The sequence below is a fragment of the Oncorhynchus tshawytscha genome, linkage group LG11 (genome assembly GCF_018296145.1).
Source record: "Oncorhynchus tshawytscha isolate Ot180627B linkage group LG11, Otsh_v2.0, whole genome shotgun sequence".
Taxonomy (NCBI): domain Eukaryota; kingdom Metazoa; phylum Chordata; class Actinopteri; order Salmoniformes; family Salmonidae; genus Oncorhynchus; species Oncorhynchus tshawytscha.
This window is the reverse complement of record NC_056439.1, coordinates 38,010,874-38,032,083: the sequence shown is the minus strand read 5'-3', so window position 1 is coordinate 38,032,083 and position 21,210 is coordinate 38,010,874. Positions and strand designations below refer to the sequence as shown.

Sequence of the window (21,210 nt, the reverse complement as noted above, 5' to 3'; positions counted from 1 at the left end):
TCACACACACACAGTGTCTCTCTCTCACACACACACAGTGTCTCTCTCTCACACACACACAGTGTCTCTCTCTCACACACACACAGTGTCAGTGTCTCTCTCACACACACACACAGTGTCTCTCTCTCTCACACACACACACAGTGTCTCTCTCTCACACACACACACAGTGTCTCTCTCTCACACACACACAGTGTCTCTCTCTCACACACACACAGTGTCTCTCTCTCACACACACACACAGTGTCTCTCTCTCACACACACACACAGTGTCTCTCTCTCACACACACACACAGTGTCTCTCTCTCACACACACACACAGTGTCTCTCTCTCACACACACACACAGTGTCTCTCTCACACACACACACACAGTGTCTCTCTCTCACACACACACACACAGTGTCTCTCTCTCACACACACACACAGTGTCTCTCTCACACACACACAGTGTCTCTCTCTCACACACACAGTGTCTCTCTCTCACACACACAGTGTCTCTCTCTCACACACACAGTGTCTCTCTCTCACACACACAGTGTCTCTCTCTCACACACACAGTGTCTCTCTCTCACACACACAGTGTCTCTCTCTCACACACACAGTGTCTCACACACACACACACACACAGTCTCTCTCACACACACACACACACACACACAGTCTCTCTCACACACACACACACACACAGTCTCTCTCACACACACACACAGTCTCTCTCACACACACACACACAGTCTCTCTCACACACACACACAGTCTCTCTCACACACACACCTCTCAGTTTGTACAAAGACAAGCACAGTGGCCAGTGCAGCAGCAGCCAGAGGTACTGCAGGGCAGGTCCCAGCACAGCAGGACTCATTCCTGTCATTGGGCAAACAGAGAGAGAGCAGAGGAGCCTGTCCTCGCTAATCCACCTCCTCACTGACCTCAGACCAGCTACTACACAGACTGAACACAGCCGACTTGGACATACTACACAGTAAACCCTACAGGCACGGTAGCACTGTGATCTATAATGTAACAGTGCATTGGGGCATTACAGAATGACACATTGACAATCTGCTGTATACAAGTACTGGACACAGGAGTGCAAGCAAATAGTCAGCCTAGATGTGTAGCCAGTGTATAGTCTCAGGAGGGAGATCTTAGGAGAATCAAACATCATACAGATCATTATCTCTCCTCAGTGCTGCACTGTTACTGTTCAGTCCACTGAAGTCCAGATCATTAAAACCTGGCTCTTCAGATGACTGAACTCATTAATGCAACCCAATAATAAAGTGTTCCAACAGGACGCATAAACACACTTTAATGACTTAAATAAGTTATTATTTATATGTAAAAATAAACTGACAAGAACAAAAACTCCCTGGGACAAAAATAAACATGAATTGAATCAAGAGACATCCATTTGCATATTTACAGAATGAAAAGTGGAGATTTTACAGTTTGGAAGTGATGAAAGCTGCGGTGCACTAGCCGGGACCTACACTTTTCTTGCTACAGAGCTAGTCTAGAGCTCCCCAGCCTCGCCTCCTTGACCAAGTCACTATTCAGTCCTAAATCAGAACATGATAACACAACAAACTCTTTGAAATCAAAAATGTAGGCTTGGGGTATAATTGCTCGCTAACAATATTCACCCAGATAGGAAGGAAAAACAACCTTAAAACAAGACTTAAATTGTACGACACAGACCAGACCAGACAGACAGACAGACAAATCAGGGGAGCACTATCACCATTGTAAATACAACTATATGTAGTTGTTTATTTATTTTGTACTTCAACTATTTGCACATTGTTACAACACTGTACATAGCCAATAATATAACTTATGAAAGGTCTATATTCTTTTAAAACTTTTGTGAATGTAATGTTTACTGTTCATTTTTGATTGCTTATTTCCTTTGTTTATTGTCTACTTCCCTTGCTTTGGCAATGCAAACATATGTTTCCTAAGCCAATAAAGCCCTTTGAATTGAAAATTGAATTGAGAGAGACAGACAGACAGAGGGTAGAAGGCAGAGAGAGACAGTGAGAAAGAGAGAGACCGAGAGAGTCTCCACAATTAAGAGGTTAAAAGAGCTGTGCCTGCTGTCACCCACAGCACAAGGCCTAGAGCAGAGCCTGGACCTGCTAGAGCAGTACTGCCAGACCTGGGCTCTGGCAGTAAACCCCAAAAAGACTAACATAATGATTTTCAAGTGAAGATCCAGATCTCAGGGAATAAGACCAAAGTTTTCATCTGGTACAAAATATACTGAGTATTGCACACACTACAATTACGTAGGTTCATCTGGACACATCAATGAGGCAGTGAATGAACAGAGAGAGAAAGCACGTAAGGCATTTTCTGTAATTAAAAAACACATTCAAATTGAAATAACTATAAAAACGTGGCTAAAACGAATTGAATGTGTCATTGAACCAATTGCACTTTATGGCAGCGAGGTGTGGGGTCCACTTGCAACCGCATTGAAACCCTGCATGCAGAGTTCTGTAAGATTCTGATACATGTCCAGGGGGAAACTACAAACAATGCATGCTGGGCAGAATTAGGCCAACATCCACTAATAATAAAAACTTTAAAAAAATAGTAATTTAGTTTTGGAAACAACATAAATACAGTTCCATCCTCTCATATCATTACCAAGCCCTGCAATGCAGAAAGTTAAGCAAAGAAAATAGTCCCTCATCCAGCTGGTCCTGAGTTCACAAACCTGTTCTTCTAACACACTGAAACCCAATCAATCAGAATTACAACCAAATTACAACACAGTCAAAACAAAACTACACTACCTATTGGGAAACACAAGCACAAAGCAAAATGCAGTGCTATCTGGCCCTAAATGGGCAGTACACCATGGCAAACTATTTAACCATGGTTACTGATCAAAACCTTGCTGCCTGACATAAGATGAGGGACATTGACTGACAGGCACTGTCCTCTAAGCCATTGTTATTGTATGATTATTTTTACCCTTGATTATTTTGGTTACTGAATGCCCCGTTGATAATAATAATCAAGATTGTCATTTGAATTATGTTAATATTGTACGCTTTGGCAATATGTACATTGTTACGTCATGCCAATAAAGACATTTGAATTGAAAGGCAGAGCGAGAGAGGCAGAGAGAGGCAGAGAGAGAGAGGCAGAGAGAGAGACAGCGACAGAGAGAGAGACAGCGACAGAGAGAGAGACAGAGGCAGAGAGAGAGAGGCAGAGAGAGAGAGGCAGAGAGAGAGACAGCGACAGAGAGAGAGACAGCGACAGAGAGAGAGACAGCGACAGAGAGAGGCAGAGAGAGAGAGACAGAGAGAGAGACAGCGACAGAGAGAGAGACAGCGACAGAGAGAGAGACAGCGACAGAGAGAGGCAGAGAGAGAGGCAGAGAGAGAGAGGCAGAGAGAGAGACAGCGACAGAGAGAGAGACAGCGACAGAGAGAGGCAGAGAGAGAGAGGCAGAGAGAGAGAGGCAGAGAGAGAGAGGCAGAGAGAGAGACAGCGACAGAGAGAGAGACAGCGACAGAGAGAGGCAGAGAGAGAGAGGCAGAGAGAGAGACAGCGACAGAGAGAGAGACAGCGACAGAGAGAGAGACAGCGACAGAGAGAGAGACAGCGACAGAGAGAGAGACAGAGAGAGAGACAGCGACAGAGAGAGAGACAGCGACAGAGAGAGAGACAGCGACAGAGAGAGAGACAGCGACAGAGAGAGAGACAGCGACAGAGAGAGAGACAGCGACAGAGAGAGAGACAGCGACAGAGAGAGAGACAGCGACAGAGAGAGAGACAGCGACAGAGAGAGAGACAGCGACAGAGAGAGAGACAGCGACAGAGAGAGAGACAGCGACAGAGAGACAGCGGTCTATTCTCCCTCCATGCTAGGGATGGAGCCATGAAGGAAATTATGCTAGCAGTGGGCTTTGGACTCAGTAACCTGCCTCATCCCTAGCAGACCAACCCTGACTGTCTTTACAACTCTCTACTGTTCAGGATGTCTATCTGGGGTAATATTTGTGTGCTGGGACCTCAGCGTGACAGTTAGAAGGTTAGTAGCAGGCAGAGGAGTGTTGACAGTATGGGCATTAGACCGAGACACAGGGCCTCTCTCTGAGTGTGACAGTAACAAGCCGTCTTTCGACTGAGCCCAGTACGGTGTAATTATATAGAGCTCTCTCTAAGAGTGGTGCCAAGTCATCTTCAGCCTCGCTACCACAGCACAGCTGTCCTTGATGAGGGGCGCCAAGCAGTAAACACATTTATACGCACAGCACACACACTCATTTGCACACATATACTTTAGCAACTGTGTTTCAAGATTGCTTATGTTCATGATCTCAAAGCTCTGTTGATTATTCTGTAGATGTGAATGAATCTCACTCCTCTCTGTATGTTTATTCTGACTCATACTGCCCAGTGTGGGCAGTACCAGGGGCAGCGTAGATTCAGTCTTACCTTGCTGTGTTGTACGGCCCTGTGGCTGCTGTGGGAGTGCTGTAGACCATTCTCCAGCCCAGAGCCTAAGGACTCACCAAGGACCTCTGGCACCAAGGACACATCTGCAAGACACAGCAATTAGCATTAGCATCACATTTACGGGATCATGTTCAGTGTTTTATAGTTAACTGGCTTGGCCATTTAATACAAGCACAGCCAATTGGAATAGTGGTATATATGAAGGAAATGCTGTTGTCCTCGAGGCCAGTGCTGTCACACACCATTTCCTCTGAGATGGGGTGATGATTACAGTTCAGCATCCATCTGCTGACCACATAGCATACACACAGTTCTGTAGTACCAGTGTACCATGTAATCATAGGTGTCTACAGGGAGATGTGGACTAGAACTGCAGCATTCTAAAACATCATCACAGTGAAGTGACTCTTCCATTTGTCAGCCAAGGGAACCAATCGAACAGTTCCCTTCGTCTGTATGACATGGTCTCAGCGGAGAGCTGATGATAATTAACTCCTGTAGCGGTTTTCCTAAAAATCACATTTTGGGAAAGCTCGCAGTCACATGGTGCCTCTGGTTAAAGGCACCTGACTGGATTAACTGAGGTCAGATCTGATTACACTAACTGGGTCTGGTAGGGACATCTACCCTTCCTGCCTTCTTCCCTTCCTGCTTCTAACAAACTCACAGGCTATTGGGAAATCAACTCAGCACATGAGCACAATCAATTCATTTGACCTTTTGATTGGTAGGTAAACACCTGGAGAATGAGGCTTTTCAGAGGCACATATCAGAGATATGTAGCTGGACAAACCCTTTCCCTACTAAGCATATCTCAAAGCAATATAACATGACACAAAACATTTCACACACCCCAGGAGTCTTGCCTGGTTGTTGTCACACTAGTATGGTTCAGCGAGTTGACCTCTCATCACCCTCGTCAGCCTGACTGGGATCACACCCCCTCTAGAGGCAGAGGATGAAACTGCAGTCATGTTGCAGGCCTCTCTCATATCTTATGTACAGTAAGATGTTTTTATCTCCATCTGAGTGGCAAGCCAGTGGCTACACAGTTTTCGGGTAAGTTGTATTACATGTCATCATCAGTCCTGTAGTGTGAAGTGTTGCCTGGGGTGTTGGTTCAGGATGTTGTCATGACAAATTACTGTCATTCACTCTCTTGTACAACTGTGAGAACTCCAACACCCTAACTACTTGAAAGAGAAACTTTCTCAGTTCTCATACGCAGAATAAATGACCTAAAGCATAATTACATGAGAACTCTATCTGTATAAATAGCGTGGTGAGATAATCCCTCAGAGATTCAAATTGCTGCATGAAAATTCATCATCATTTCACTAACGAGCAAAACTATGAAGACAGACCGAAGCGTCACCAGCTAAAGTAATTACACAAACTTAATTTCCCCTGTATAAAAGACACTTCTTCAAAGTCATGACACAAATATACAGTAGAGGAAAACATGACCATATATTTTGATACCCTCACCTTAGAAATGAATGCCAGTCGGGGAAGAGTAAAACTGTGTAGTTTAAAAGACTAACGCCTGCTCATACAACTGTGACTGTTTCATGCGAGGCGTTACTCCAGTACCCTGCCTCACTGTGTCAGTCATCACCGGAAACTAAGCCTACGAAAGGAAGAGCCCTTCAGTAAAACACCTTCTTATGAAACTTCCACTTCCTCTCTCCCCTGAACATACATGTTCCTAGGCTTAAGACCTTTCTAGACATTTCCACTGCTCATCGGTCCGGCTGACTCTGAAGGGTCAATGTGGCTGATGGATTTTTAGGAAGTATAGCCTCTGCTGAGTCCTCAACAACTGGATGCTCCAGTTTTCAGGGAAAATGGAAAGAGACCGTGACGCGACTTCCACTTTTGTACGTTAACCAAAGAGACACTCCATCTCAACTCCACATTTACCGAATTGGTTGAATAGTGTAGAACAGAACCTCCCCAAACAGTTTATTTCTCTCTCCTCTCGTTAAGACCAGTATATAGGGGGATCTAGTTAAAGGTGTTTCTTTTAAGCCTGCTACGTTAGGTTTGAGGAAGTATAACGTATTGGGGTTTTGAGGAAGTATAACGTATTGGGGTTTTGAGGAAGTATAACGTATTGGGGTTTTGAGGAAGTATAACGTATTGGGGTTTTGAGGAAGTATAACGTATTGGGGTTTTGAGGAAGTATAACGTATTGGGGTTTTGAGGAAGTATAACGTATTGGGGTTTTGAGGAAGTATAACGTATTGGGGTTTTGAGGAAGTATAACGTATTGGGGTTTTGAGGAAGTATAACGTATTGGGGTTTTGAGGAAGTATAACGTATTGGGGTTTTGAGGAAGTATAACGTATTTTATTTATTTGTATTTTTATTTCACCTTTATTTAACCAGGTAGGCTAGTTGAGAACAAGTTCTCATTTACGACTGCGACCTGGCCAAGATAAAGCATAGCAGTGTGAACACACAACACAGAGTTACACATGGAGTAAACAATAAACAAGTCAATAACATAGTAGGAAAATAATTATCTATATACATTGTGTGCAAAAGGCATGAGGAGGTAGGCAATAAATAGGCCATAGGAGTGAATAATTACAATTTAGCAGATTAACACTGGAGTGATAAATGATCAGATGATGATGTGCAGGTAGAGATACTGGTGTGCAAAAGAGCAGAAAAGTAAATCAAATAAAAACAGTATGGGGATGAGGTAGGTCAATTGGGTGGGCTATTTACCGATGGACTATGTACAGCTGCAGCGATCGGTTAGCTGCTCAGATAGCAGATGTATAAAGTTGGTGAGGGAGATAAGTCTCCAACTTCAGCGATTTTTGCAATTCGTTCCAGTCACAGGCAGCAGAGAACTGGAAGGAAAGGCGGCCAAATGAGGTGTTGGCTTTAGGGATGATCAGTGAGATACACCTGCTGGAGCGCGTGCTACGGGTGGGTGTTGCCATCGTGACCAGTGAACTGAGATAAGGCGGAGCTTTACCTAGCATAGACTTGTAGATGACCTGGAGCCAGTGGGTCTGGCGACGAACATGTAGCAAGGGCCAGCCAACTAGAGCATACAGGTCGCAGTGGTGGGTGGTGTAAGGTGCTTTAGTAACAAAATGGATGGCACTGTGATAAACTGCATCCAGTTTGCTGAGTAGAGTATTGGAAGCTATTTTGTAGATGACATCGCCGAAGTCGAGGATCGGTAGGATAGTCAGTTTTACTAGGGTAAGTTTTGCGGCGTGAGTGAAGGAGGCTTTGTTGCGAAATAGAAAGCCGACTCTAGATATGATTTTGGAATGGAGATGTTTGATATGAGTCTGAAATGAGAGTTTACAGTCTAGCCAGACACCTAGGTACTTATAGATGTCCACATATTCTAGGTCGGAACCATCCAGGGTGGTGATGCTAGTCGGGCGTGCGGGTGCAGGCAGCGAACGGTTGAAAAGCATGCATTTGGTTTTAGTAGCGTTTAAGAGCAGTTGGAGGCCACGGAAGGAGTGTTGTATGGCATTGAAGCTCGTTTGGAGGTTATATAGCACTGTGTCCAAGGACGGGCCAGAAGTATACAGAATGGTGTCATCTGCGTAGAGGTGGATCAGGGAATCGCCCGCAGCAAGAGCAACATCATTGATATATAGAGAGAAAATAGTCTGCCCAAGAATTGAACCCTGTGGTACCCCCATAGAGACTGCCAGAGGACTGGACAACATGCCCTCCGATTTGAAACACTGAACTCTGTCTGCAAAGTAGTTGGTGAACCAGGTTTTGAGGGCGTATAATGTATTGGGGCTTATGGGTTTTGAGGAAGTATAATGTATTGGAGATTATGGGTTTTGAGGAAGTATAACGTATTGTCGCTGATGGGTTTTGAGGAAGTGTAACGTATTGTGGCTGATGGGTTTTGAGGAAGTGTAACGTATTGTGGCTGATGGGTTTTGAGGAAGTGTAACGTATTGTGGCTGATGGGTTATGAGGAAGTGTAACGTATTGTGGCTGATGGGTTATGAGGAAGTATAACGTATTGTGGCTGATGGGTTATGAGGAAGTGTAACGTATTGTGGCTGATGGGTTTTGAGGAAGTGTAATGTATTGGGGCTGATGGGTTATGAGGAAGTGTAATGTATTGGGGCTGATGGGTTTTGAGGAAGTGTAACGTATTGGGGCTGATGGGTTTTGAGGAAGTGTAACGTATTGGGGCTGATGGGTTTTGAGGAAGTGTAATGTATTGGGGCTGATGGGTTTGAGGAAGTGTAATGTATTGGGGCTGATGGGTTTTGAGGAAGTGTAATGTATTGGGGCTGATGGGTTTGAGGAAGTATAACGTATTGGGGCTGATGGGTTTGAGGAAGTATAACGTATTGGGGCTGATGGGTTTTGAGGAAGTATAATGTATTGTGGCTGATGGGTTTTGAGGAAGTATAACGTATTGTGGCTGATGGGTTTTGAGGAAGTATAACGTATTGTGGCTGATGGGTTTTGAGGAAGTGTAACGTATTGTGGCTGATGGGTTATGAGGAAGTATAACGTATTGTGGCTGATGGGTTTGAGGAAGTATAACGTATTGTGGCTGATGGGTTATGAGGAAGTATAACGTATTGTGGCTGATGGGTTATGAGGAAGTATAACGTATTGTGGCTGATGGGTTATGAGGAAGTGTAACGTATTGTGGCTGATGGGTTTTGAGGAAGTGTAACGTATTGTGGCTGATGGGTTTTGAGGAAGTGTAACGTATTGTGGCTGATGGGTTTTGAGGAAGTGTAACATATTGTGGCTGATGGGTTATGAGGAAGTGTAACATATTGTGGCTGATGGGTTATGAGGAAGTGTAACGTATTGGGGCTGATGGGTTTTGAGGAAGTATAACGTATTGTGGCTGATGGGTTTTGAGGAAGTATAACGTATTGTGGCTGATGGGTTTTGAGGAAGTATAACATATTGGGGCTGATGGGTTTTGAGGAAGTGTAACATATTGGGGCTGATGGGTTTTGAGGAAGTGTAATGTATTGGGGCTGATGGGTTTTGAGGAAGTGTAATGTATTGGGGCTGATGGGTTATGAGGAAGTGTAATGTATTGGGGCTGATGGGTTTTGAGGAAGTGTAATGTATTGGGGCTGATGGGTTTTGAGGAAGTGTAATGTATTGGGGCTGATTGGTTTTGAGGAAGTATTTGACTCTCATTAAAAGGACGTCTGTGGTGACTTAATAGGGTGTAAATGACAAACAGATCATCTAAATGATCTTCTCTACAGACAGAGATAAGCAGAGATAAGCAGACGAAGGGGTTGAAGGGAGGGCTGTAAAAGAGAGCTGGAGAATTGTCAGCCAAATTCTTTGATAGATGAGTGATGATTATTATTTTGTTTATATAATGTTTATAATAGTAAATGTCATTTCATACAGAAAACCATTTGTTGGCACTTTCCACAGAACCCTACAGCATTTGTCTGATATTCTGGCATCCTTTCAATAATGAGATCACATTGGTGGAGAGAAGCAAGTCAGCGCAACAGCTTGTCAATAGACCATTTCCAGAGAAAGTGTTGGGAGCGGAATCGAGGAAGGTTGGTGGTACCCACACCCACTGATAGTAGGCCCAGTCCTAACACAGTATCTGCCAAGTAGCAGCAATTCTGTGGAAGTGTGACTGTGACTATATCACCAGCCATCTGCCACAGCCAGGAACACTTGTTGGCAGCGTTGAGTAGAGAGACATGTTGTATGTTTACTGGTCTCAGTGCACGGTAGATATAGTATACATCAGGTGTATTCAACCGGGGATCCGTGGACCATACTGTAGGGGGTCCTGGGCTTCCTGACGGGTCGCCCCCATGTGGTGAAGATAGGCAAAAACACCTCCAATACACTGATCCTCAACACAGGAGCCCCACAAGGGTGGGTGCTCAGCCTTCTCCTGTACTCCCTGTTCACCCATGACTGCGTGGCCACGCACACCTCCAACTTAATCATTAAGTTTGGAGACGACACAACAGTCGTAGGCCTGATTACCAACAACGACATGACAGCCCAAAGGGAAGAGGTGAGGGCCCAGGTGGAGTGGTGCAATGAAAATAACCTCTCCCTCAACAAAACGAAGGAGCTGATCGTGGACTTCAGGAGACAGCAGAGGGAGCGCAGCCCCATCCGCATCAATGGGGCCGCAGCGGAGAAGGTAAAAAGCTTCAAGTTCCTCGGCATACACATCACTGACAATCTGAAATAGTACGCCCACACAGACAGTGTGGTGAAAAAGGCGCAAGAGTGCCTCTTCAACCTCATGAAGCTGAAGAAATTTGTCTTGGCCCCTAAGACCCTCACAAACTTTTACAGCTGATCCATTGAAAGCATCCTGTCGGGCTGAATCACTACTTGGTACGGCAACTGCACCGTTCGCAACCGCAGGGCTCTTCAGAGGGTGGTGCGGTCTGCCCGACTCATCACCAGGGGCACACTGCCTGCCCTCCAGGACATCTACAGCTGGTGTCACAGGAAGGCCCAGAAGACATCAAGGACCTCAGCCATCCGAGCCACGGCCTGTTCACCCCGCCATCATCCAGAAGGCGAAGTCAGTACAGGTGCATCAAAGCTGGGACTGAAAAACATATTCTATCTCAAGGCCATCAGTCTGTTAAATGGACATCACTATCCGGCCTCCACCCAGTACCCGGCCCTGAACTTAGTCACTTTCAATAGCCGGCTACCACCCTGTTACTCAACCTTGCACCTTAGAGGCTGCTGCCCTACGTACATAGACATGGAACACAGGTCACTTTAATAATGTTTACATAATGTTTTATCCATTTCATATGTATATACTGTATTCAAGTCAAGGCCATCCCTTTCAACTATTGCTGTACATATACTATTCTATCCTACGTATTCCTCAGATATACTACATATTCTATCCACATACTGTCCATAATGTCTATACTGTACTTAGAAATGGCATTGTTTTTGAAAGAAAAGCACATTTTTGTCCATTAAAATAAAAACAAATTGATCAGAAATACAGTGTAGACATTTGTTAATGTTGTAAATTACTATTGTAGCTGGAGATGGCAGATTTTTTATGGAATATCTACATAGGTGTACAGAGACCCATTATCAGCAACCATCACTCCTGTGTTCCAATGGCACATTGTGTTAGCTAAACCAAGTTTATCATTTTAAAAGGCAAATTGATCATTAAAAAACTATTTTACAATTATGTTAGCACAGCTGAAAAATGTTTGTGGGTTTGATAAGCTCAAAATGGCCAGAAATAAATAACTTTCTTCTGAAAATAGTCAGTCTATTCTTGTTCTGAGAAATGAAGGCGATTCCATGTGAGAAATTGCCAAGAAACTGAAGATCTCGTACAACGTTGTGTACTACTCCGTTCACAGAACAGGACAAACTGGCTCTAACCAGAATAGAAAGAGGAGTGGGAGGCCCCAGTGCACAACTGAGCAAGAGAACAAGTACATAAGAGTGTCTAGTTTGAGAAACAGACGCCTCACAAGTCCTCAACTGGCAGCTTCATTAAATTGTACCCGCAAAACACAAGTCTTATGTCAACAGTAAAGAGGCAACCCTGGGATGCTGGCCTTCTAGGCAGTGCTGCAAAGAAAAAGGCATATCTCAGACTGGCCAATAAAAATAAAAGATTAAGATGGGCAAAAGAACAGACACTGGACAAAGGAACAACATTAACAATGTATTTCTGATCAATTTGATGTTATTTTAATGGACAAAAATATGCTTTTCTTTCAAAAACAAGGACATTTCTAAGTGACCCCAATCTTTTGAACGGTAGTGTATATATGCAGTACCAGTCAAAAGTTTGGACACACCTACAGGGTTTTCTACATTGTAGAATAATAGTAAAGACATCAAAACTATGAAATAACACATATGGAATCATGTAGTAACCAAAGAAAGTGTTAAACAAATCATTATTCAAAGTAGCCACACTTTGGCTTGATGACAGTTTTACACACTCTAGGGAATTCTCTCAACCAGCTTCATGAGGTAGTCACCTGGAACACATTTCAATTAACAGGTGTGCCTTGTTAAAAGTACATTTGTGGAATTTCTTTCCTTCTTAATGCGTTTGAGCCAATCAGTTGTGTTGTGATAAGGTGGGGATGGTATACAGAAGCTAGCCCTACTTGGTAAATGACCAAGTCCATATTATGGCCAGAACAGCTCAAATAAGCAAAGAGAAACAACAGTCCATCATTACTTTAAGACCTGAATGTCAGTCAATACGGAACATTTCAAGAAATGTTTAAGTTTCTTCAAGGGCAGTCGCAAAAACCATCAAGCGCAATGATGAATCTGGCTCTCATGAGGACCGCCACAGAAAAGGAAGACCTCTGCTGCAGAGGATAAGTTAGAGTTAACTGCACCTCAGATTGCAGCCCAAATAAATGCTTCAGAGTTCAAGTATCCGACACATCTCAACATCAGCTGCTCAGAGGAGACTGCATGAATCAGGCCTTCATGGTCAAATTGCTGGAAAGAAACCACTTCTAAAGGACACCAATAAGAAGAAGAGACTTGCTTGGTTCAAGAAACACGAGCAATGGACATTAGACTGGTGGAAATATGTCCTTAGGTCTGATGAGTCAAAATTTGAGATTTTTGGTTCCAACCTCCATGTCATTGTGAGACGCAGAGTAGGTGAACAGATCTCTGCATGTGTGGTTCCCACCGTGAAGCATGGAGGAGGAGGTGTGATGGTGGGGGTGCTTTGCTGGTGACACTGTCTGTGATTTATTTAGAATTCAAGGCACACTTAACCAGCGTGGCTACCGCAGCATTCTGCAGAGATACGCCATCCCATCTGGTTTGCACTTAGTGGGACTATCATTTGTTTCAACAGGACAATGACCCAAAACAGGACAATGACCCAAAACACACCTCCAGGCTGTGTAAGGGCTATTTGACCATGGAGAGTGATGGAGTGCTGTATCAGATGACCTGGCCTCCACAATCACCCGACCTCAACCCACTTGATGGGATGAGTTGGGTCACAGAGTGAAGTAGCCAACAAGTGCTCAGCATATGTGGAAACTCCTTCCAGATTGTTGGAAAAGCATTCCAGGTGAAGCTGGTTGAGCGAATGCCAAGAGTGTGTAAAGCTGTCATCAAGGCAAAGGGTGGCTACTTTGAAGAATCTCAAATATGAAATATATTTGTATTTGTTTAACACTTGTTTGGTTACTACATGATTCCATATGTGTTATTTCATAGTTCTGATGTCTTCACTACAATGTAGAAAATAGTACAAAATAAAGAAAACCCCTGTAATGAGTAGGTGTCCAAACTTTTGACTGGTACTGTATTTATACTCCGGACTCAGACATTGCTCGTCCTAATATTTCTAAAATTAATTATTTTACTTTTAGATTTGTGTGTATTCTTAGATATTACTGAACTGTTAGAGACAGGAACAGAAGCATTTCACTACACTCGCAATAACATCTGCTATATACAGTATGTATATGAGGGAGCTCATTACACTCACTGGCGCTCATTACACTCACTGGCGCTCATTACGCTCACTGGCGCTCATTACACTCACTGGAGCTCATTACACTCACTGGAGCTCATTACGCTCACTGGAGTCTCTGACATATGCTTTGAAAAAGCACCCTCGAGTACGGGTCACGGCAAGTGCCGCTGGCTGCTGGTAACCTGTTTTGACTTGGACATACATTTTTGCCGACACATGGCTAACCAGCTGCTATTAGCTAAAATGTTCTCCTAGCTAATAGGCTATGGTAGAGTTTATACTTCCTCTTCCAATTATGTGGAGAGGTGAAAATAATGAAAAACAATCTACCAAATCTATTCATTTAAAACATGTGATTACTTCTCCTTGACATTATCATTCACCTGATAAGACAAGAAAAAATGTATATCCTTAACATATGATGGGGGTCCCTGGGCCACCTCAATGGAGGCCCCTGGACACAAAAAGGTTGAAGACCCCTGGTATAAAATATTTATCCAAGGCAGACAAGTTATCTGACTGTGTAATGTAATTGTTGGTGATTGAGTTAGCTTCATAGTAAACCAGCTGATGCTCTGAGATCGATCATACCATTGATGCTAGTTCTTTGAGCCAGTGACCTGAAGCGCAAAGGATTTTCCCACACTGTATAGTTACAATAATTGTGTTAGACCTGTGAAGTGATGCCTACCAGCCTTTTGGCGAAGACACAGTATTGTGTGTGTGTGCACATGTGTGTGTGAGGGTGCACAATCTCACCTGTAGTGGACTTGGCATGGTGGTGTGTGTCCAGGAAGTCCTGCAGCAGCTGTGATTGGTTGGACAGTGGGGTCGGAGTCGAGGGGTCAGAGGTCAGGGGTGAGGTGGGCGGTGCGTCCCGTCTGAGGGTCAGCTGGAGGGTCTGCTCAGCGAACAGCTTCTGGATCAGACCCAGGTCCAAAGTGGACACGCCTCGACCGTTCAGAACCACAATCTCATTACCTGGTCTCAGACCTGGGTGAGGAACACACAGTAAGAAATAAAGTCACACTACAGTAACACAGAGATATGTAAGTTGTGTAAATAAACCCAGTAAAAAGTTGACAGTCCTCTCACTGTCAACAGCATTTATTTTCAACAAACTTAACATGTGTAAATATTTGTATGAACATAAGATTCAACAACTGAGACATAAACTGAACAAGTTCCACAGACATGTGACTAACAGAAATGGAATAATGTGTCCCTGAACAAAGGGGGGGTCAAAATCAAAAGGAACAGTCAGTATCTGGTGTGGCCACCAGCTGCATTAAGTACTGCAGTGCATCTGCTCCTCATGGACTACACCAGATATGCCAGTTCTTGCTGTGAGATGTTACCGTCACTCTTCCACCAAGGCACCTGCAAGTTCCTGGACATTTCTGGGGGGGAATGGCCCTTGCCCTCACCCTCCGATCCAACAGGTCCCAGATGTGCTCAATGGGATTGAGATCCGGTCTCTTCGCTTGCCATAGCAGAACACTGACATTCCTGTCTTGCAGGAAATCATGCACAGAACGAGCAGTATGGCTGGTGGCATTGTCATGCTGGAGGGTCATGTCAGGATGAGTCTGCAGGAAGGGCACCACATAAAGGAAGAGGATGTCTTCCCTGTAACGCACAGCGTTGAGATTGCCTGCAATGACAAACTCAGTCCGATGATGCTGTGACACACTGCCCCAGACCATGACGGACCCTCCACCTCCAAATCGATCCCACCCTGGAGTACAGGCCTCGGTGTAACATTCCTTCAGCAATAAACGTCAGTGAAGAGCACTTTTTGCCAGTCCTGTTTGGTCCAGCAACGGTGGGTTTGTGCCCATAAGCGCCGGTGTTGCTGGTGATATCTGGTCATGACCTGCCTTACAACAGGCCTACAAGCCCTCAGTCCAGCCTCCCTCAGCCTATTGCAGACAGTCTTAGCACTGATGGAGGGATTGTGCATTCCTGGTGTAACTCGGGCAGTTGTTGTTGCCATCCTGTACCTGTCCTGCAGGTGTGATGTTCGGATGTACCGATCCTGTGCAGGTGTTATCACACGTGGTCTGCCACTGCGAGGATGAGCAGCTGTCCGTCCTGTCTCCCTGTAGCGCTGTCTTAGGTGTCTCACAGTACGGACATTGCAATTTATTGCCTTGGCCACATCTGCAGTCCTCATGCCTCCTTGCAGCATGCCTAAGGCATGTTCACGCAGATGAGCAGGGACCCTGGGGATCTTTCTTTTGGTGTTTTTCAGAGTCAGTAGAAAGGCCTCTTTAGTGCCCTATGTTTTATAACTGTGACCTTAATTGCCTACCGTCTGTAAGCTGTTAGTGTCTTAATGACCGTTCAACAGGTGCATGTTCATTAATTGTTTATGGTTCGTTGAGCAAGCATGGGAAACAGTGTTTAAACCCTTTACAATGAAGATCTGTGAAGTAATTTGGATTTTTACTAATTATCTTTGAAAGACATGGTCCTGAAAAAGGGACGTTTCTTTTTTTCAGAGTTTATTAATCAAAGTTAAGTGAACATACCTTCACTGAAGGCCAGTCCATCAGGCAAAACCTCACTGACAAAGATGCGGCTGTTCCTCTGTCCATCTGTGTGCCCTGTGACTGCAAAGCCTGACATCAGAGATGAGAGACAGCGTCAACGATGGCTAGTAGAGTGCAATGACCATATATTTACAAATAGAGCTGAACTAATGATTTATAGGATCTATGAGGCAATGACACACAGGTTCCTGTCTGCTAGAGTACAGAACACCTACCAAAGTCTCCAGTGCAGGCAGGTCTCGTCATGTGCAGGGTGAATACATTCATTGGAAACACCTCTAGCTCGTCATACAACTGCACAAAGGAAACAACTCAGTCAGATAACCCCTTCACACATAGGTCAGGGATGTTAAACAACTCAAATCCTCTCTGCATTTCCAGTGAAGTATTATGCTGAATAAGGTGTTAGCTCACCAGGTCATGTAGGAGTTCGCTGGGTGCTGGGGTGCTGACCTCTACGTTCTGGGCCACACATCTGTGCAGTCTGAGACAGTGCAGGTTAGGGTCCAGCTGCGTCAACTGTGATAGGGAAACATTATCTGTCAACACCCTGAATGCAGCAATAAACAGCAAATACAACTAGTCTAGACCAGGCACCTGGTCTACACAAAAAGGCATATGATGTGGGATGTGTTCACTGCGGCTCAAAGGTGATTAAGATGAAGTGGTGTCAAGTTTGATGAATAAAGTGTGTGTGTGTGTGTGTGTGTGTGTGTGTGTGTGTGTGGGTGTGAGAATGAGCTAGCCAGCCATCCCACTGCTGTCACACAGGTCAGAGAGTGCATGGCAGTGTGTGTGTGTGTGTGTGTGTGTGTGTGTGTGTGTGTGTGTGTGTGTGTGTGTGTGTCTGTGTGTGAGAATGAGCTAGCCAGCCATCCCACTGCTGTCACACAGGTCAGAGAGTGCATGGCAGTGTGTGTGTGTGTGTGTGTGTGTATATATATATATATATATACATACACACACATACCAGACCCTAAGGGCAGGGGGTAGGATACAGACAATGAGACAGCAAAGTAACTGTCTGGAACTGTCTACTGTACAAGCCATTTAAAAAAATGGACAGATGAGCTCTAACAATGGGTATAACACTAAATAAGAAATGAGGGGTTCACAAAAGGCTCAAGAGCATGGGTTGGTCAAATTACTGACAGATTGGAGCTTCTAACATGACTATATTGACAAGAGTTGTTTTTAATAAAAGCAGGCTTAATAAGAGCAAGGCATAACCTCAAGTAAAAGCTTCTCTCATTAAGTACTGTTTCATAACTAAAACTAAGTGTTCAGAGCTCTCAGAACCCTAATATTAAAACACTCACTGAGCTTTGACTCACCTTGCAGGCTAGGGAGACGACATCAGCCACTGTATGGTCCCGTCTCATAGGCACTTGGACGGCGTGGCTGTCAGGCATGTAAACACAGCCCAGTGTTTCTCCACTGCTCTCCCATTGACCGCCCTCAGGGGGAGCCAGAGAGTAGTGGTTGGCCAGGCTGTCCAGTCTCTGACAGGAGGGAGAGAGGGAGAGCAAGAAAAGGAGAGAGAGAGAGCGAGAGAAAGGAAGGGAGAGAAGACCGATCAATAGGTTTCCATTAAACCGATCCAGAAACTGGCAGTGGCTCAAAGTTCAGTACAAAGATGTCATGATGTCATGTACAAAGATGTCATGCAATTAGCCATTTAGACATCACAGGACACAGTTGTTTCATATAATAGCCATCATAATGATGGTGTACACAAGGGAATTGATTACAGGGGGTTATTGGCAGAGTTTTTGAGGAGCGCGTCTAGCCTGGGCGACATCTACACCGATCTACAAAAAGACTGCATCATCATCATCATGATGATAATAGGCTCATTTAGTTCTGAGTGCCATCCAGATGATTTCATGTTTAGTGATGGATTAATGGCTGCCTTGACAGGCTCCTTCCTGGAGTCCATCAGGCCAATTATTCCCTATCCACATTAACAATGAGGTTGGGGTTAGTATTAATGCTGGGTTGTTCTGCCACGGGGCCTCAGAAGCAGCAGTATTTGGGTTTTGGTTGCGACTCCATGTCTCTGAAGGGAAAACAGCCACTGCTGCATTAAGGGGTTGTGGGCGATGCCACAGTAACTACACAGACCACAGCTGCTATACAAGGCTACAAGGCTCCACATAGCGAGTAAACACTCAAACATGTTTCAAAAGTCACAACCAGCAGAAACAACCAAGGATTCAGCAGCGCTTCAATGGAAACACATCACTAGAGAGTTGCTGTGTGGACTGAAGTAGAATAGTGGCGTTTTAGCACATTGATAGACTACAGAGAGTGGTGTGTGTCTCCTGGACTCTGTCGGTGTGTCACAGAGGAAAAACTTGGGAGACATTCTCCCTCAGAGACCAGAGTGAGACTAGGGGACTAAGGCCAAGTCAAAGAGACCTATGTTTGTTGGGCATAAACATATAGTCACACGCGCACACAGAGAGTCTGGCGAGGATACCAAAGTGGCTTTCTGACCGAGGTTGCTGGAAAAACATGGTTGTACAAGAAAACAGTCATTTCATTTTCCAGCAACATGTCCATCTGGGAAGAGAAACCTGACAGAACGCTGCCAACATAAAGCCTACCAATTTTCTGGCCAACGGGTTGCTCGAAGCTTTGTGGAGACAAGCAACAGAGAGCTGGTTCTTTCACAACTTTCTGTCCACTCCTGTGGGTTAATGAGGTCATGGTTATACTTTCAGAGGGAGAGAAAAATGGTTGTCTTGGGAAAGGTTGCATAACCACCCTGCCTGCCTGTCTGTCCATCCAACATGGTGTGATTGGAAAATAACTGCTCTGTTGGCAGTTGGTGACCAGTCTGCCTCTTCACCTCAAGCCAAGTACATTTTTACATTTTAGTCATTAAGCAGACACTTATCTATCCAATAGTGAGTACTGGTCCCCCGTGAGATTTGAACCCACAACCCTGGTGTTGCAAGCACCATGCTCTACCACCTGAGCCACATGGGACTCCGTCATTAATTGACCCAGGCAGGGTTGTAATGGCCTGGTCATTTTTCCACAGACACTGCCAAGCCTCAGCACGCACCGGCCCTTATAACGTACATGTGAGTGTGTATGTGTGAGTGTGTGTGTCAAAACTCAAACCTATACTTCAGACTTTCCTCTCAGACTTTCCTCTTTCTAGCAGTGAACCACCACCTAGAACCATCGTAACGCTCTTTCTAGCAGTGAACCACCACCTAGAACCATCGTAACGCTCTTTCTAGCAGTGAACCACCACCTAGAACCATCGTAACGCTCTTTCTAGCAGTGAACCACCACCTAGAACCATCGTAACCCTCTTTCTAGCAGTGAACCACCACCATGAACCTTCGTAACCCTCTTTCTAGCAGCAAACCACCACCATGAACCTTCGTAACCCTCTTTCTAGCAGCGAACCACCACCATGAACCTTCGTAACCCTCTTTCTAGCAGTGAACCACCACCATGAACCTTCGTAACCCTCTTTCTAGCAGCAAACCACCACCATGAACCTTCGTAACCCACTTTCTAGCAGCGAACCGCCATCATGAACCTTCATAACCCACTTTCTAGCAGCGAACCGCCATCATGAACCTTCATAACCCACTTTCTAGCAGCGAACCACCACCATGAACCTTCGTAACCCACTTTCTAGCAGCGAACCGCCATCATGAACCTTCATAACCCCCACCCATCCACCCCTTCCTTCAGTGGATTAGGGAGTTAGATGACTGATTAATAGAAAGACCCAGAAAGACCCAACACGGGCAGAGAACAAACAGGAGACAGCAGTGTGTGTTGAGAGAGAACAGAGGATGAAACGCATTGGGGCATAAATCAATACAGCTTCCTCTCTGACATAAAGGAGCCCAACTCTAAATCAAAATGGACTCCAGGAAATACTTCATCCAACTCCAGGACAGAAAGAGGAATGAGAAATACATCATGACACTTTGACAACAACATTAAAGCTCGTCCTAAAGAAAAGATGTTGTTGTCCCTGGCCACATCAGCCACATGCTATTCTGATGCTGGGTGGAGCAGTTCATGGCTCCAACATTGGCCACATTCACCCTAGTCCCCTAATCTCAGACTCAGTCTCAATACAGAGCTTTGTGTCCAGGGAAATAGTGACGCGAGCCTACCGGATGGATATCCTGCCATCTCTGTCTGTTCATTTTGACCCCTCATGTCAATCTTTATCTGTCCCAACACATTCAGGACAAGTTGTTCTGCAGAGAGGAAGAGGAGAGCAGAAGAGCCACAGACACCAGAGGAACAATGCTATATGTGTGAGAAAATGCCAGACAGTCTATTTGTAACTGCCTGACAACGTGTTTGTAACCAGCTAATAGCTCCAATGTGTGATCCAAAGGGATTTAAAAAGTTACTGTATGTTACTGCTCAGATGGTGTGTATTTCCAGTATTCACTCCTCACTCCTCACATTCACACTGATTCTGAGTTTCCATCACATTTACTTCAGTGTTTTACCCAAAAGGCTCAGACTTTTGTTTCCATCTCCATGGACCGGCACTCATGTCTCACTGGGCCATGGCCTCGGAGGACCTGCTCGGAGTTGGGGCCAAAGCCTGGACATCTGCACTTTTCAGCTGCCATTTAACTGTGAACATGGGTTAACCTTTGTATGGTTGACACCTTCTCAC

The 21,210-nt window shown here is 44.8% G+C and overlaps 1 protein-coding gene across 3 annotated transcripts in view; it reads right to left on the bottom strand.

The window, feature by feature from the left end:
• Window positions 1-21,210, bottom strand: part of LOC112261964 (rho guanine nucleotide exchange factor TIAM2) — a 109,139-nt gene that overhangs the window by 40,450 nt on the left and 47,479 nt on the right. For all 3 annotated transcript variants that reach the window (XM_042330081.1, XM_042330080.1, XM_042330082.1), the window contains 6 exons: window positions 17,870-18,037; window positions 16,950-17,054; window positions 16,751-16,829; window positions 16,515-16,604; window positions 14,740-14,973; window positions 4,464-4,567 (listed from right to left, as the gene is read on the bottom strand). In XM_042330081.1, the coding sequence (XP_042186015.1) occupies window positions 4,464-4,567; window positions 14,740-14,973; window positions 16,515-16,604; window positions 16,751-16,829; window positions 16,950-17,054; window positions 17,870-18,037 (780 nt within the window). The remainder of the gene's footprint in view (window positions 1-4,463; window positions 4,568-14,739; window positions 14,974-16,514; window positions 16,605-16,750; window positions 16,830-16,949; window positions 17,055-17,869; window positions 18,038-21,210) is intronic.